The sequence below is a fragment of the Meleagris gallopavo genome, chromosome Z, assembly GCF_905368555.1.
Source record: "Meleagris gallopavo chromosome Z, MGAL_WU_HG_1.1, whole genome shotgun sequence".
Lineage (NCBI taxonomy): Eukaryota > Metazoa > Chordata > Aves > Galliformes > Phasianidae > Meleagris > Meleagris gallopavo.
Window position 1 is genome coordinate 22,725,621 of NC_139435.1, and position 16,957 is coordinate 22,742,577.

General features: G+C 39.6%; 1 protein-coding gene across 2 annotated transcripts in view; it reads left to right on the forward strand.

Annotated features, from left to right (window-relative positions):
• The window catches only part of DMGDH (dimethylglycine dehydrogenase), a 51,026-nt gene extending 35,341 nt beyond the window's left edge, over positions 1–15,685 (forward strand). For both annotated transcript variants that reach the window (XM_085213672.1, XM_085213673.1), the window contains 2 exons: positions 14,114–14,248; positions 14,944–15,685. In XM_085213672.1, the coding sequence (XP_085069798.1) occupies positions 14,114–14,248; positions 14,944–15,159 (351 nt within the window). In that variant the 3' untranslated portion in view covers positions 15,160–15,685. The remainder of the gene's footprint in view (positions 1–14,113; positions 14,249–14,943) is intronic.
• Positions 15,686–16,957: the final 1,272 nt, after the last annotated feature.

A 16,957-nucleotide genomic window follows, 5' to 3' on the forward strand; every position in this document is an offset into this window, starting at 1 on the left:
TGGATGTGAAGTTTCTAACCTAAGAAAAACCAGCTCCAACTTAAGTTGCAGCTCTAGATAAGCTACTGATCTTTATCTTTGGATATGCAAGAGTTGTGGATTCAGGTTAAACATAAAATTATGCTTTTTACCTACATGAGACAAGTGTACTAGCAGTAAGATGAATTAATCCAAGAAAATACTTGTCCTTATGTGTTAAAGAAAGATTGCTTTAATCCAGGAGTAGTAAAGCATCCCTTCTTGTCCCAGTCTAACATCAGTGTCTGCTGTATCACAAAATACAAATTCCAGAGTTATTCCTGCCCAGTTATGGAGCTTATCCACTAGAAAGCAAGGTGCTCCCAGAGATGTCTATTGAGTCCCTACATGTAGCAAAGCTACAGCTGTCTCCATTAAGTTGTCTATTTTTTCCCTGCTTAGAGAAAATGATGTGCAAAGGAAATCTAGTGCATTAGGATAATGTTTTACTTAGCTATCAATGCTTTTCCAATCTTGAGAAGAACATTAGTTGAATTTGAGAAGAATACAAGTGAAAACATCATTGTTTTTTCTAGTTTCTCTTTCCATTTCCAATCCATACGTCTGTTTCTGGTGGTTTGCTTGCTTGCTTGCCTTGGGGTTTTTTTGAGTATGGGAAGAAAGCTGCCATAAGCTGGGGAAGCTGCTGCTTGACAAGATGCCCATGCAGAATATGCAAAGGCACTAATATGCAGGAAATAATTAGGTTTTTACTGTTCTGCACACTTTTCTTCATGGTTACTCATACTGTAGATAAGAAGGTGTGAAGAGAACCTCTGTCACAGATGCAGGATGTCAGCCTGAAAACATTTGCTAGTTTTGTCGAACAAATGTGAAGAAGGAAATAATCAATGTTTATTTATTGACTTAGAGAAGAGGGCAGTTGTGACTGTATGTTGACACTGCAGAGGTACCTGAATTAACTCAGATATTGGAAGCAGTCTAAACAGTGTAGCATGAAGCACCATGTGAGATTATTTACTCTTCTTTTTGGCAGCTTAGGATTGTGAATCCCATTTTTAGTTACAATTTCCTGTCTCTGGCTTTGATGTCCATTTGGCATGGTGTAGACTTCAGGAACACTAAAACTGAATACAAGAAAAATACTCTTTTATCATGGCTATCAGCTGTTCCTATTGCCAAAGAAACTTTTTTTTTCTTCTGTGGAAAAAAAAAGAAGGCCATAAGTAACAGATTAACAGATTCTTGTTTGACATCTTGGTCTGCAGGAAATTTCTGGTGGGAATTGTAACCTTAACTGTGCACCCCCAATAGCAGAAAGTGCTTATTTCTGTGTAGATTAAAACAAAAATAAGTCATTCAGCTGATTACTAGATAGCGCTTCTTATTGCACAACAAATAGCTAAAATAGCTCACCTCAGTGTAAGTGAATTGTAATCATGGAAATATTAACAGCTTATAAGCAGATTAGAGTGAATGAAAAACCAAATGCCAGTGAAGGTAATACAATCAAAATTATTTTATTTTCCACAAGAGCACATTCAAAAATCAATGGAATAAATAGAAAGAGATGCAGGAGATTTCTAGACTGCGTGGAAGAGAGCTTCCTTATGCAACTGATAGGAGAGCCTAGCAAAGGTGATGCCCTGCTAGACTGGTTTTCGCTAACAGAGAAGGACTGGTGGGAGGAGTGAAGGTTGGGGACTGTCTTGGGCAGAGCGACCGTGGAATTGTAGAATTCTCTGTTCTTGGAGAAGTCAAAAGAGTGACCAGTAAAACTTACTTTCTTGAACTTCCAGAAGGCAGACTTTGATCTGTTCAGGGCGTTTGTAGCATGGGTCCCTTAGGAGTCGCTTCTCAAGTGTAAAGAGGTCCAGGAAGCCTGGACGCTTCTCAAGACGGAAATCTTAAAGGCGCCAGAACAGGCTGTCCCTGAGTACCGCAAGGCGAGCCGCAGGGGAAGATGACCAGTGTGGATGAGCTGGGGACTATTGTTGAGACTCAGGGAGAAAAAGACAGTCTATGTCCTCTGGAAGAAGGGGCAGGCTACTTGGGGGGATTACAAGGGAGTAGCTAAGGTATGCAGGGAGGAAGTTAGGAAGGCAAAAGCCCAACTTGAACTCAGATTGGCCACTGCAGTAAAAGACAATAAAAAATCCTTTTATAAATATATCAATGGAAAAGAAGAACCAAGGATATTTCTCATCCTGTACTTGATGCAGCAGGGAATGTGGCCACTGAGGACAAGGAGAAGGCTGAGGTCCTCAATGCCTTCTTCACAACTGTCTTTGATAGCCAGACCAATTATCCACTGGGCATTTTATGCCCTGATCTGGAAGTCTGGGACCCTACTCAGAATATACCCCCGGCAATTCAGGTGGAGACAGTCAGAGAGCTTCTCCTCCATCTGGACTGTCGCAAGTCCATGGGAGCAGATGGGCTACACCTTCGGGTGCTGAGGGAGCTGGTGGGGGTGATTGCCGAGCCCCTCTCAGCCATCTATCAGCGCTCCTGGTTAACTGGAGAGTCCTGGAGGATTGGAGGCTTGCTCATGTGACTCCCATCTTCAAGAAGGGCCGTAAGGAGTATCTGGGGAACTATAGGCCTGTTAGCCTGACCTTGATACTGGGGAAAGTAATGGAGCAAATCATCTCGGGTGAGATTGCACGGCATGTGCGTGGTGTCGAGGGGATCAGGCCCAGCCAGCACGGGTTCATGAAAAGCAGATCGTGCTTGACCAACCTCATCTCCTTCTATGACTGGGTGACCAGTCTGGTAGATGAGGGAAGGGCCATTGATGTAGTCTACCTAGACTTCAGCAAAGCCTTTGATACTGTCTCTCATAGGCTTCTTCTGGGGAAACTGGCTGCCCGTGATCTGGACAAATAGATACTTCTTTGGGTAAGGAACTGGCTAGAGGGCCATGCCCAACGGGTAGTGGTTAATGGAGTTAAGTCCAGCTGGCAACCCATTTCAAGTGGTGTCCCCCAGGGGTTGGCACTGGGGCCCATCTTGTTTAATATATTTATTGATGACCTAGATGAGGGGATTGAGTGCACCCTCAGTGAGTTTGCAGATGACACCAAGTTGGGAGGTGGTGTGGATCTGCCTGAGGGTAGGGAGGCCCAATAAAGGGATCTAGATAAGGTGGATCGCTGGGCTGAGATGAATGGGATGAGGTTCAACAAGGCAAAGTGTTGGGTCCTGCACTTTGGCCGCAACAACCCCAAGCAACATTATAGGCTTGGGGATGAGTGGCTAGATGATTGTGAAGAAGAAAGAGACCTGGGGGTGTTGGTTGATGCTCAGCTGAACATGAGCTGACAGTGTGCCCAGGTGGCTGAGAGGGCCAACGGCATCCTGGCCTGCACTGGAAATAGTGTGGCCAGCAAGAGCAGGGAGGTCATCATCCCCCTGTACTCAGCACTGGTGAGGCCACACCTTGAGCACTGTGTTCAGTTTTGGGCCCCTCACTACAGGAAAGATTGAGGCCCTGGAACGTGTCCAGAGAAGGGCAACGAAACTGGTGAGGGGTCTGGAGCACAAGTCTTATGAGGAGTGGCTGAGGGAGCTGGGATTGTTTAGTCTGGAGAAGAGGAGTCTCAGTGGAGACCTCATTGCACTCTACAGCTTCCTGAAGGGAGACTGGGGTGAAGAGGGGTTTGACCTCTTCTCCCAGGCAACAAACAGGACCCGGGGAAATGGCTGCAAGTTGTATCAGAGGAGGTTTAGGTTAGACACGAGGAAAAACTTCTTCTCTTAGAGAGTGGTCAAGTACTGGAATGGCCTGCCCAGAGAGGTCGTGGAGTCATCATCCCTGGCAGTGTTCAAGAGTGTCTGGACGAGGAGCTGCAGGATATGCATTAGTAGCTTGTGGTAGCAGTGGTTGGACTAGATGATCTTAAAGGTCATTTCCAACCTTGTGATTCTATGATTCTATGATTAAATTTCCAATAAAATCTTGTAGTTCTTTGTGTTTACAAAGCTTAGTGTATGCATCATCTTCAGGTACGTAGAGACCATTCATTTTATTTGTGATAAGTAACATGAAAAATTCTTAAAAGCTTAAATTGGTATTTTTTCACAATCTATTGTAGCACAACAGTAAACCTGTTTCCTCATGATTTCAATGGAAAAAATCATTTTATCAAAAGCTGAGGAGGTAGTATTGTTCTAGATGTTTTTGTCAGGCTTATTCTTAATTCTTCTTAAGCTACAGGTATGTAGTGAAACTCTACAAGGAAAAGATTAGAAAAGCCAAAACCCAGCTAGAATTGAGCTTGGCCACTCAGGTGAAGGAAAAGAATAAATATTTTTAGAAATACATCAACAGCAAGAGGAGGGCTAGGGAGAATCTCCATCCCTTGTTGGATGCTAAGGGCAACTTGGTGACCAAGGATCAGAATAATACTAAGGTGCTTAATGCCTTCTTTGCTGAAGGTACTGTTTAGTCTGGGGAAGAGGAGACTGAGAGGAGACCTTATTGCTCTCTTCCAATATCTGAAAGGTGATTTGCAGTAAGAGTGGGGTTGGTCTCTTCTCACTGGTGACAGGTGACAGGACGAGGGGAAATGGCCTCAAGTTGCACCAGGGTAAGTTTAGGTTGGATATCAGGAAGCACTTCTTTACAGAAAGGGTCGTTAAGCACTGGAATAGGCTCCCCAGGGAGGTTGTTGAGTCACCTTCCCTGGATATGTTTAAAAACTGTTTGGATGTGGTGCTCAGGGACATGATTTAGCGGAGGGTTGTCAGTTAGGGTAGTATGGCTAGGTTGTGGTTGGACTCGATAATCTTTAAGATCTTTTCCAATCTGGGTGATTCTATAACAACTCTGTTGTTATTTTGCTGATTGTTTGTTCCTTGTGGAGATGACAGGATGGGCTGTGATTAAATCAAAGTGGAGGGATGATAATAGAATTTCTAATTTAGTGTGCACACCATTTTTATAAATTCACAAGAAAATATTCCTGTTTCGGGAGTGAGATTTTTAACATATCTATAGTCTTTGTATTCAACTGTTTTTACTGAATATTCTTTGATAGACACTATACTCATGATTAAGTTGATCTCTATTACACTCTATTACAAATTATTCAGTAGGGTCCTAATCAACTTTGTGTCAGGAAATTCACAGAATGTCTTTAAGGAAGAAAAAATTGCATCTGGTTTTGCTTCGTATCCAAACTATCGTTTTTGTTGTGCTACAAAATCCCTTATTTGACTATTGGCATTTAACTTGCAGTGATGTATATGCAAGACTGCCATCTGCTGGGAAGTTTGTGCAGTATCAGCTCACTGCAATTTTTGGGGGGATGATAGAAACACGTGGGGATTCTGTTCCAATACACTCATCCAGCCTTGGATTTAAGAGATTAGCCAGTATTTAGCATTTTTTCCTTTAGTAGGAAATATCTTTATCAGAGACAGTGTTTTTTTGTTGCAGTCCTGTTTACTTACTGAGGCAATTTCTCTATTCAAAGTTTTGTGCTTTTTATTTTTCTTCCCAGATTATACATTGCCCACAGTCTCTACCCCTTTGCTTTTTCTTAGGCCTATTATACCTGCAGGTTTTTTTTAATCTGGTTTATTTCCTTTTTCCTTCCCTGTCAGCTTCTTACTGTTTCTGTCTTACCTCCACCAACCTTGCATTTAAATATCAAACAATGCTTGTTAAAATGCAAGTCCTACCACTTCTTACTTTGCATTGGAACTCTGTGGTGGCTGTTGCCATTTCACCTATTGAATATATTTTATTCTTTTTGTAGTAAGTCAGTATTACACATCCATGATCTCCCCAGTTGTGTATCTCCTTCCTTTCCACTCTTCTAGAACTATCCCTCAGTTGTATCAGGCCAACTCTTTGTGATACCATATCATAGTATCATAGAATATCTTGGGTTGAAAGGGACCTTAAAGATCACTTATTTCTAATCCTCCACCATATTCAGGGCTGCCACCCATCAGATCAGGCTGCCCAGGGCCCCATCCAGCTTGGCCTTGAGCACCTGCAGGGATGGGCATCCACAGCTTCTGTGAGCAGCCTGTGCCAGGGCCTCAACACTCTAAATCATGGTTTAAAGTGGTATGTCCTGATTTATTAAAGCACAGAACAAAATATTATTTTAGGATTTTTTTTTCCCTCATTTTACATATGCAGTTTTGTTAGGGAACACCAAAAAAAAGGGTCCAACCATAGAGACCATCTCTCCAAAAGGAAGCACTAGCCATGTTATTAGTTCTGCCTCTGAGGCTTTGGGTACAAAGACCAGTGATGCTAAGTGATAAGCAGGGGGAAGTGGCAGAAAGGAGGATATGCATGCTAGCTCTCATTCTTCGCAGCATTGCAGTGTATGTTGTCATTTGTATCATGATGTGTATAAAATGCTCTTTTTCTGGTCTGGTAATGCTTGGTGACTCCACACTTAAATTATGTGGCTTATAGCGCTGTTAAATGATATGAAATAAAAGTCTTTCACCTGCAAGAGACAATGGTTTCAGACAGATGGAAGGACTGAAAACTGGTCACCGGTAAAACAACCACAGCCTTTTGTTTGTTTTCTTAATTGAATTTTTATTTTACTTAGTCACTGACTTTAAAATGGTTCTGTGTTTGCAAGATCATAGTTATAAATTGTTATTTTTTTGCTCCTAAAATGCAGTATAAACTGTATAGGGCAGGCTTCATGGATGGAATGGCGATTGCTTGCCAGGTGTGCTGGGAGCACAGCTCCAATTCTGATGTTGGTGAACCTGCAAGAGTTTCTGTAATTTTCTTTGACAAGGTCTGTCCATCATTCCCTTTCACTGACTTGCATCCCACCTGTTCAGAGAGGAATGAACATAGTAGTAATTACTGACCCCACTCCAGATCCAGATGATCCAGAATAAGGTTCTCTTTTGTGCCACCTCCTCTTTAAGGAAGAAAAGGAGACAGGTATGGAAACTTAGGAGTGGAATCATACACTGTAGTTGTTTCATTTGATGTCCAGAAGGGTCATAAAAACAAAAGATTTATCCCATCAGTTTACACAGGGTATGAAAATAATCTGCACAGATTTTGTTCTCTGCATAAAATGCATGCTTGGGTCACTCCCACTATGTTCACTGAATCATATAAAACTAGAAGCACCCACCAAGCTAGGAATTTTGAGCAAAAATAATTCTTCAGCAGTTTATTTTATATCAGTTTCTTAGAGCTGGTTGTTCGCATGCAAGAAGGGCTTAGGTAGACTGAATGAAAGGCAAAGTGATGCAGGTACCACACATACTGACAGGCCATATATGCTTTCGAAAATTATTTCATGCAGTATAAACTGCAGCTTTGGTTTGCTGCTGGAAGATAAATTAATCAAATTTGCTACCTGTGGAGGAAAATGATCTTCAGCTATCAATCTCTGGTACCATTCAGAGCATAACCCTGAAATTATTCAAGAGCATTCAAGTAAAAGTAATTATTTGCGAAATATTGCATTGATGCTGTCTCCAACTGTGTTGTAGTGCCATGGTTATAGCAGATTGCAGCATCTGTTGCTGCTGCCTGACTCAGTTGGGTGCCTTTGTGTACATAATTCAGCTGTACGCCCACATGCATAAGTACAATTTCAAATAAATTACATTTGATTATTAAAAGGGATTTGCATATCTTTGCTGCCTGTTATTCTTGAAGGGATATGACAGTTTTCTTCCAGGAAACCCAGACTTTGTGTCACCAAGCCACACAATTTAAAAAAGAAAATTTAGTTTTGTACACAATTTATATTTGCTTTCCTTAACCAACTTATTGAAGAATCAGAATTAGGATCTGTAAGCCTTAGAATGAAAACCAAGCACGTTTGAAATACAGTGAGTAAAACTTTTCAGGGTACATCACAGTGCCTCGAATCTCCCCATTGGTTAATGTTTTTTTAAAAACATTATTTTTTTTTAAGTGCTCTTGTTTTGTACTAACAAACACACAGTCATTTACACAAGATGAAAGCCTGATGGGGAGAATGGCAAGGAAAATGTATGATATATTAATAGATTAAATAACCTATGGCCTACCTTAAGCTGTGTGCTATTTGAAAATTGTAACTAATTTGTCTAATTGTAACTAATTGTGATATAATTTTCCTTCACAAACAGTATATAAAGAGCTAAACCCTTCTTTTTTTGCAATGCATTCAAACTAAATAATGTAAAGTTAAATACTGTTGTCTTATTCTGATTCTGTCTTTTTACTTACTGTGAAAAATATTACTTCTGCCCCAGCTTAATGTTTTGGGAGCACATATTAAGATAATGGAAACTCTTCTGTATTTTAGGCTTTGTTTAATGAGAATCATTAAGTAATGAAGCATTGTATTGTTACTCCATTCATATCATTTTTGTTTTTTTTTTTTTAAGTGAAGAGACAATAGGAACAAATACAAATTTGACATTTGTTTGAGGTTGGAATTATTTAATATTTCCCTTTGTTTCTTTTTTTTCCCTTTTTTTAATCTTTTTTTTTCTTTTGCAGAATGTCCTGTTAATAAGTTGTGCTAGTTGAATGGATTTCACCTTGCATTATATTTGATATTGTTTTTAATGCAATGATCTAAAAGAAATAGAAACTTACTGATTTTCTCTGGGAAACAGGAAGAAGTTACCAAAGATAGACAGTATTAATTTGAATTAATCACTTTCCACTGTATTAATGCTTATTAATATCTTAAGTGTGGGACTCAAGTGGATGGAGACAGGCTATTTTCAACAGTGGCAGGACAAGGGACAATGGGCACCAAATGGAACACAGGAAGTTCCATATGAACTTGAGGACAAACTTCTTTACCAGTGCGTGTGACAGAGCACTGGAACTGGCTGCCCAGATTGTGGAGTCTCCTTCTTTGGAGATACTTCAAATCCACCTGAATGCTTTCCTGTGCAGCCCACCCTAGGGAACCTGCTTTAGCAGGGGGTGGATTTGATGATCTCGGGAGGTCTCTTCCAACCCCTGCAGTTCTGTGATTCTGTGATACATACATTCATTCTTGAATGTTGCGTGTATGTGTGTGCGTATTTTGCAGAATTTGAATTCTAGGTTACCTTTAGGTTATTTTTCCAGGCCAGAATTCTAATAATAATAAAAAAAAATTAACCATTAAAGAATATAAATCAGCAAACAACTAGGCTATTGTATAAAAGCTGACAAATCCATCTCCAGTTAGCATACAAAATATAGTGATATATTCCAGGTGGCTGAAGGTCTGGTCCAGTTGAAATTAATTTAGCAAGAATTTAATTTTCTATTCATAAAGAACAGGCAAATAACAATACAGAAATATGTAGATTATAGAACTTGCAAACTGCTTGGATTTTTCCGTAATGGTTTCCATGGAAGTCAAGGTGTGTTTTTTTTGCCATCAACCTTAAGGTTACAGTAATTAGTAGATTAACAGGAATTAACAACCATCTATACAGCTAATCTTGAAGTGACCCATTAGAGTGGTATTTATATGCTACCAGGTCTAACTCAAGGTTCTTATTATGATTGATGCATTCACTTTTATGGAACTGTTCACCCATTTGTAAAAAAAGAAACAGAGGTAACAATTAACTGAAAATTTTGAATTAAAAAAAACAACAGTACACAAACAGACACACACACCAATGAAAATGATACATGTTTTAAGGGCTTTCAGTTCTCTGTTTATGCACTCACATGTATCTGAATACTTCATTAAAAACAAAACAAAACAAAACAAAACTCTGCTGTACAGCACTAGCTGTGTTCAGTGCGATGTGATAATGCTTTCCCAAAGACATAGGCTACAATTGCTTTTTTCTGGAAAACTTGAGAGTGACTCAATGAAGGGAAGTAGTGGGCATAGTAAAAGAATACTGCTGGAAACTAGTTTGGAGAGAGTACTGCCTGTTACCACTTAGAATTTGCTGTGAGACCTACATATATGAATTTAAGGACATCCGTACTGTCAAGTTAAGATGTCTTGATCAGAAACATCCATACTGTGTTGGTAAATATGAGACAAGACTGAGGGGAGACCTAACTTCTTGGTCAGCAGTTGGAGGGCACATGCTATTTTATTTGAGTTCTTGTGTTTAGTTCCACAGTTACATTCCTTGAGACTAAGTACCATGTACTAAATTGGCATGTTGGGGGTGGGGGAGAAGTTGATTCAGTGTTAAGCTCACCTGTAGAATGTTTGCTTCCCAGAGATCTGTCTCATGCAAAGTGTTTTACTCTGTGTGATGTGCTCAGGTATACTATCTTATTTGTGGTTCTAGTTGTAGGTGATTCCTTTTACAAATATTCCTGTGTAACACAAAAGCAATTCTGTGAAGAGTGACAAGGAACCACTCATTTGCTAGCTATTGTCTGATGTGAGATCATTGCTTTCTACCTTTTCTAGCAGCATCCTGAGAGTTCTAAAATCAGTCCTCCCAGTCCTTTGTCTGATCTGGACAGTATTTGATGCTGCACTTCAAAGTGGAGTGTTCATGATACTTATGTATAACATCTGCCTTTATCCTCAGTTGTTCCACACTGATTTTCAGACTAACTGATCTTTAGTCAGTTCTTGACATCCGCTGCTTTTCACCATTGCTTGCACAATCCAATCTTTCAAAAGTCATCAGTGCTTTAGTAGTTTCTTCTAAGCCTACAAATAGACGTATGTGAACCTGAATAAGACGTTCAGAAATAAGAACACATTGTAATTGTGCAGTAATGCCTTCTGAGTACAATACGTTTTGCTTGTAATCCTGGCTAGTATTACTGCAAAATAATGATTCACTACTAACTCACAAGGAGCAGAACTTTAGAACTTGGCATGTTGAATATCGCTCTATAAGCAGAGCACTCAAGCACATACACAAATGTATTTCAAATAACTGCTAGGGTCTATGTGCTGTAAGTCTTTACAGAAATTAAAGAACAGTACCAGAAATAGTATATTGACATTTTCAATCATTTTCATTATTTCATTCCTTTTCTCTTTAGCACTCATCAAATGACTAGAAATTCTGCTTCAGATGCGCAAGAATAGCTTAGGTTGGAAGATCATCTACTTCCAACTCCACTTACATGGCAGTGTTGCCAACCATTAAATCAGGCACTAGGTTAGGCTGCCCAGGGCCCCCTCCAGCCTGGCCTTGAAGACCTCCGGGGATGGGTATGACCTCCTTCTGTCATATCAAATGCATCAGTCAGTTTGATGTTATCCACAAACTTGCTGAGGAGGCATCCAAACCCATCATCTATGTCATTGATAAAGATGCTAAAGAGCACCCATCCTAACACAAGCCCGTGGGGGATATCACTCATGACTGGCCTCCACCTGGACATAGAATAATTGACCATGACCCTCTGGCTGTAGCTTTCCAACAAGTTATTTATCTACAAAGTAGTCCATCCTTTGATCACTTCTCTCTCCAATTTAAATATAAGGATGTGGGACCATATCAAAGGTCTTGCACAAATCTTGGTAGATGACATCAGCTCCCCTTCCTTTGTCCATTGATGTCATCTTTCCTTTGTAGAAGGTTACTAGACCGGACAGGCATGACTGATCCTTGCTGAAGCCTTGCTGGCTCTCTTGGATCACATCCTTGTCTCACATATGCCTTAGTAGTTTACAGGAGGACTCATTACATGATCTTTCAAGATACAGAGGTGAGGCTTACTACCTTATAGTTCCCTGGGTCTTTCTCCCCTTCTTAAAACCAGGAGTTATCTTTCCTTTCTCCAGTTACTGGAGACTTCACCTGACAGCCATGACTTTTCAAACATGATGGAGAGTAATTTGGCAACTACATCAGCCAATTCATTCAGGACCCTGGGATGCAAGTCATCAGGCCCCATAGACTTACATACATTCCATTTTGTGAGGCAGTTTTGGACTTGCTCTTCTCGTACAACTGGAGGATGCTCCCCCAGCATTCATCTAGAGGTTCAGGGGTTAGAGGTTCAGGGATGTGAGAGACACAAGAAGCCTGACTGCCAGTGAAAACTGAGACAAAGAACTTGTTGTGTACTTCAGCTTTCATCCTTTTTTGTTGAAGCTAGTTTTCCCTTCTCATTTATCAGAGGGAGTACACTCTTCTTTGCTTGTTTAGTGTACCAGTAGAATCCCTTATTATTTTTCAGATCCCTCATAAAGTGCAGTTACATCTACGCCTTGACTTTTCTGATCCCATCTCTGCATGTCCAGACAGCATCCTTGTATCCTTCCCAGGTCACCCATCTCTGCTTCTGCTGCTTGCATATATGCTTGTTATCCTTCAGTTTGAACAGCAGGTCCTTGCTCAGCCCTGATGGCTTCCTGCCCCCTCTGCTTGTTTTGCTATACTCAGGGACAGAGATTCTCATGCTCTCAGAAAGGCATCCTTCAAGAGCAGCCAGCTCTTTTCCAGTCCTTTGTCCCTAAGGATAGCTTCCCAGGGGACCTCATCTAGTTAATTCCATAAACAGCCTGAGGTTTGTTCCCCTGGAGCTCAAGATCCTGACTTTACTTTCTGCTAGAGTTGTCTCCCTCAAGATCACAAACTCTACCAGGGCATGCAACCCAGACTACCTCCAATATTAGTATCTTTAATAAGATTGGTGAGCACCTGGTCCAGTAATGCTTCACCCCCTGGCTGATCTGTCCAGTACCTGGACCAGGATGTTATCCTCAACAGAGCTTGTCATGTTGCCTTCAAAGACATCCAAGTACTTTAAAATCCCCCATCAAGATGAGAACCTATGAGTGCAATACTCATACTACTTGTTGAAGCAAGAAGGCCTCATCAATATTTTCCCCCTGGTCAGGTGGCCTGTAGTAGATCCTAGGACATCAGATGCTCTTTATTAGTCCAGTCCCTAATTTTCACCCACAAGCTCTCAAACTGATCATGGCTGTTTCTCACACGCAGCTCATTGCACTCTATCTTCCTCTTTACATAGAGGGCACTTTCCCTGTCCCTCCTTCCCTGCCTATCTCTTCTGAAAAGTTTCCAGCCCTCTGTGCACTGTGGGATGTGAACCATCCCACCGTCTTTCTGTGATTGCAATTAAGTCATAGTTTTCTAATTAGGCTGTGGCTTCCAACTCCTCCTGCTTGTTTCCCATGCTATGTGTATTGCTGTAGACACATTTCAGCCAGGCTATCAGCAGTGTTGAAAAGTGCCCTCCTGACACTTGAGACATTCTGTCCAGCAACACTTGAGACATTCTGTCCAGCAACAGCTCCTTCTATGGCTTGTTTTTCCAATTAATTCCCAGCCAATCAAGCAAGGAGGTTGTCTGATTTACATCTAAGACTAAAATAGTTGTATGAGAAAAGTCAGGGTTACAGCTAATGATAGGCAAAATAAACTGTTATCACCAATCCTGGCCATGGAATCAAGCTATCTCAGCCAGCTTAACACAGCTGCATACAATATACACTATCTTATATACCCTTTATTATTCAGAGATTTACAGATGTCTCCCTCAGTACTTGCCATGCATTTATGTAGTCTGCTTCTAAAAAGGTGAAGATCTGCATGTACTGTACTAAGCAAGCTGAAAAAGGGAACTCCAAGTGGCAGCATTATTCTGTAGCTAACATGTTTTGTTATCTCTTAAAATGGTAGATATGAGTTTTTCCCTCATATGTAAGTTAAAACAAGAATATGAAGTAAACTGCCAGATTTATACCCTGGCACGGAGGCATCAAAATGGAATTGTAACAGGTAACAGTAGTGGTTGCTGATGCCATCAAAAACGATGTGTGTCCACATAGGGAGGCCAGAACTTCAGGGTTTGGTATTCCCATTTTTTTAAACTGAACCTGAAATGAAACTTAACTGTTTGACTCACAGTTTTAACTGGGGAGATGGTTCTGTAACATCCATCTTGCTACATGTATTCCTACACATATGTTGGAAATACAGACACTGAAAAACTGGAATCTAGTAAAATTAATATGCTGAATAAAATTACCAAGATGAAATGTACCAATATAAAAACATCAAGATACAAGATATAGTGTCTGTCAAAAAATTGATTTAACCTGTATTTCATACAGAATACTTAAGTGCTAGGAAAACCTATAAGACAAATATAAATGTTTTTATCGCTCCCTGTAGAACCTGCGTAACCTGAATATCATATTATCTTCTATTTTCTCAGCCAGCAGACTTTATAGGAAAGAAAACACTGAAGCAAATTAAAGAAAAGGGACTGAAACGACGACTAGTATATCTCACTCTGGAAACAGATGATGTTGATCCTGAGGGAAATGAAAGTGTGTGGCATAATGGCAAGGTAATGACTATAGATCATGTTACAAGAAACTAAAGTTAATTCACAAACAGTACCTAACTTCATGTTTCATGTGTGGATATAATATCTTTGTTCTACTGGCACAGAAGAATTTTAAGCCATGACACCATTTTCTAACCTTCAGGTAGGAAGCAGCATTGTATGGAACACTGTCACAGAAACAGGAATAGAAAAGATTGAAGTATAATCATCCACTTATTGAATTAACCACTAAGTCATTCTGCAAGTTAATCATTGTTCTAAGATAATTTCTGTTACTTGCTTAAAAGAAAAATAAACAACGTGAAGCTTAGGCATTCACATTTCAGCTCAGATTATGTATTGAAACACTTACTAGCAATTAAATCATTGTGTATCAATTATATATAGATAGATAGATATAGATATATATAGTGTATCTACATGTGTGTAGTGTTTGTTCCTGGTAAAAACTGAACTGAATGCAACAGGAATAAACTCTTTTTTTCCAGGGAGCAAAAACTCACCAGCTTAAGGTGATGCCATTCACAGAGATTGTTATAAACAGCACAATGCACTTGACATTTACTTTGCATATGAAGTATGCAATCAAAAATTAGTATCTGAGGTGTATATCTTAACAAACAAACAAAAAACCAACCAACAAACAAACTCAATGGATGCTGAATATATGCATTTAAGGATTTTTGTTTTCCCAGGTTATTGGCAACACCACATCTGGAACTTTCAGCTATAGTGCTAAGCAGAGTCTGGCTTTTGCATATGTTCCCATAGAGCTCAGCAAAGTTGGACAGAAACTGGAAGTTGAACTTCTAGGAAAAAATTATTCAGCAACTATTATACAAGAGCCACTGGTGTTGACTGAGCCAACAAGAACACGCCTTCAGAGAAAGGGTCAAAGTCCCAAAATATAAACACAGATGAAAACACAGGAAATTGTGCAGTTCTTTTCATATGCATGCAATTAAGAGAATTAAACTACTCAGGTTTCTTAATTACTGAACATAAGAACCTCATTGCCATTCTTCACTGAGAAATTTTATGGCATTGCCCCCTTGCTTCCTTGTATGCATTGTTCATTTCAGAGATCTGAGCACAGCTGCTGGACCAGTATGTGTTCACTCTTCTCAGTAACAGCTGAGAGCAGAAAGTGGCTGGGTTTGATTCAGCTTGCTCAGATGGTAGCTGGCAGATCTGAATTCAAATAGAGGAAGAAGTTGCTCTTAGTACTGACTAATAGCAAATTCTTCCTTCAGCGGGAGACTCGTAGTTCCTCCTTTGTCTGTCCTTGGGGTAAAGCAGCTTATCCTAACAACTGGTTATGACTTAACAAACTTATCAATAAAATAATATCACTGTTCTGCACAGAAATGCTCTCTAAAGAATGGAAATCTATCCAATAAATCATTACAAAGTAATAAAGACGGTATTAAAGGCAAACTGAATTGCTTTTTTTTTTTTTTCCCCATCAATATATCACTCTGGCAGAAATGATCAGTCTTCTTAATGCAACAGTTACAGGAAGCGTTCATCATTATTTCATACAGATGAGCTGGTAGATAACATGTACATGTTATTGCTCAGTCTCTGAAAGGAACTTAAAATACTGGTCTAAATGTGAAGAGTCAGGCGTGCCACTGAAGATCTTCTGTTCCTCCTTCTCCTGTTAATTGTAGACTGAGCAGTAGTTAGAACCATATGCTGTTAGACAGAAATATTGAGAGTGAAAAAATTGTAATCCACAGGAGATGAGGTTCTTATATTTGATAAGCCAAATAAGTAGGATTGGGATAATGTAAATAGAGGGAATACACTGAGTTATTAAAACATATTTCTGAATTCCATAATATGCTCATCAGTTCTTTTCAATTAAAACGTCATATGATTTCTAGCACTCATCTTTAGGCTATAGACAAAGATTTTTGAAGTTCATATGACTATAAATAATAATCAAAATTATTTTTTTCCCCAAGTACTTTATCTAAATCTTTCTCAAAGAAGGAACTATATAAATAGAATATACCAGGAGAAACACAATATGAGTAGTGAACATTTACACTTATTAAAAGATTTATTCCACATTGACATTACGTTGTGCTGTTCCAAATCTCTTTTACAAAGAAGATCAAAAGAAAAAGATTTGGAAGTTTGCACGTAGTACTGTCTTGCGTGAAAAATCCATTCTGAAATTATCTTCTATTTTGCTTTTGTAAGTGATTCTGCTTTGCTGAACCAATCAGAGGTGTTACTTTTTGTAAAGGCGACATTGTTTTTAAGGAGGCATTTAGCCACAGTGTTTCCGTGAAAATTTAAGAAAGCTAAAATACAACACAATGTGATATTTGAAATGTGGAGGAAGAGAGAGCAATTCTTAGGAACATAGTTTTGAATTTTAATATGCAAACAGTGAATATGCAAATTCACTAGACTTGCTGCCTGTGATTGTACAGTAACTAATTCTGAGGCAGGCTACCATATGTATTCTCCTAAGTAGCTTTGTTATACAGAACGCTGTTTCACTTATTCCATCCACATTTCTAACTGGAAGTTAAAAATCAGGTTTGTAACTCTTTCCAGTTTGGAAGAAAAAATGTGCAGTTTGTTAACAGGTCAACCACATCAGTCTGATGGCAGAAGGTGCAGACTTTCTGCAACCTGAGCAAAAGATGATGAATCACAGATACAGTTATTTCAATTCCAAATTGAGCTCAG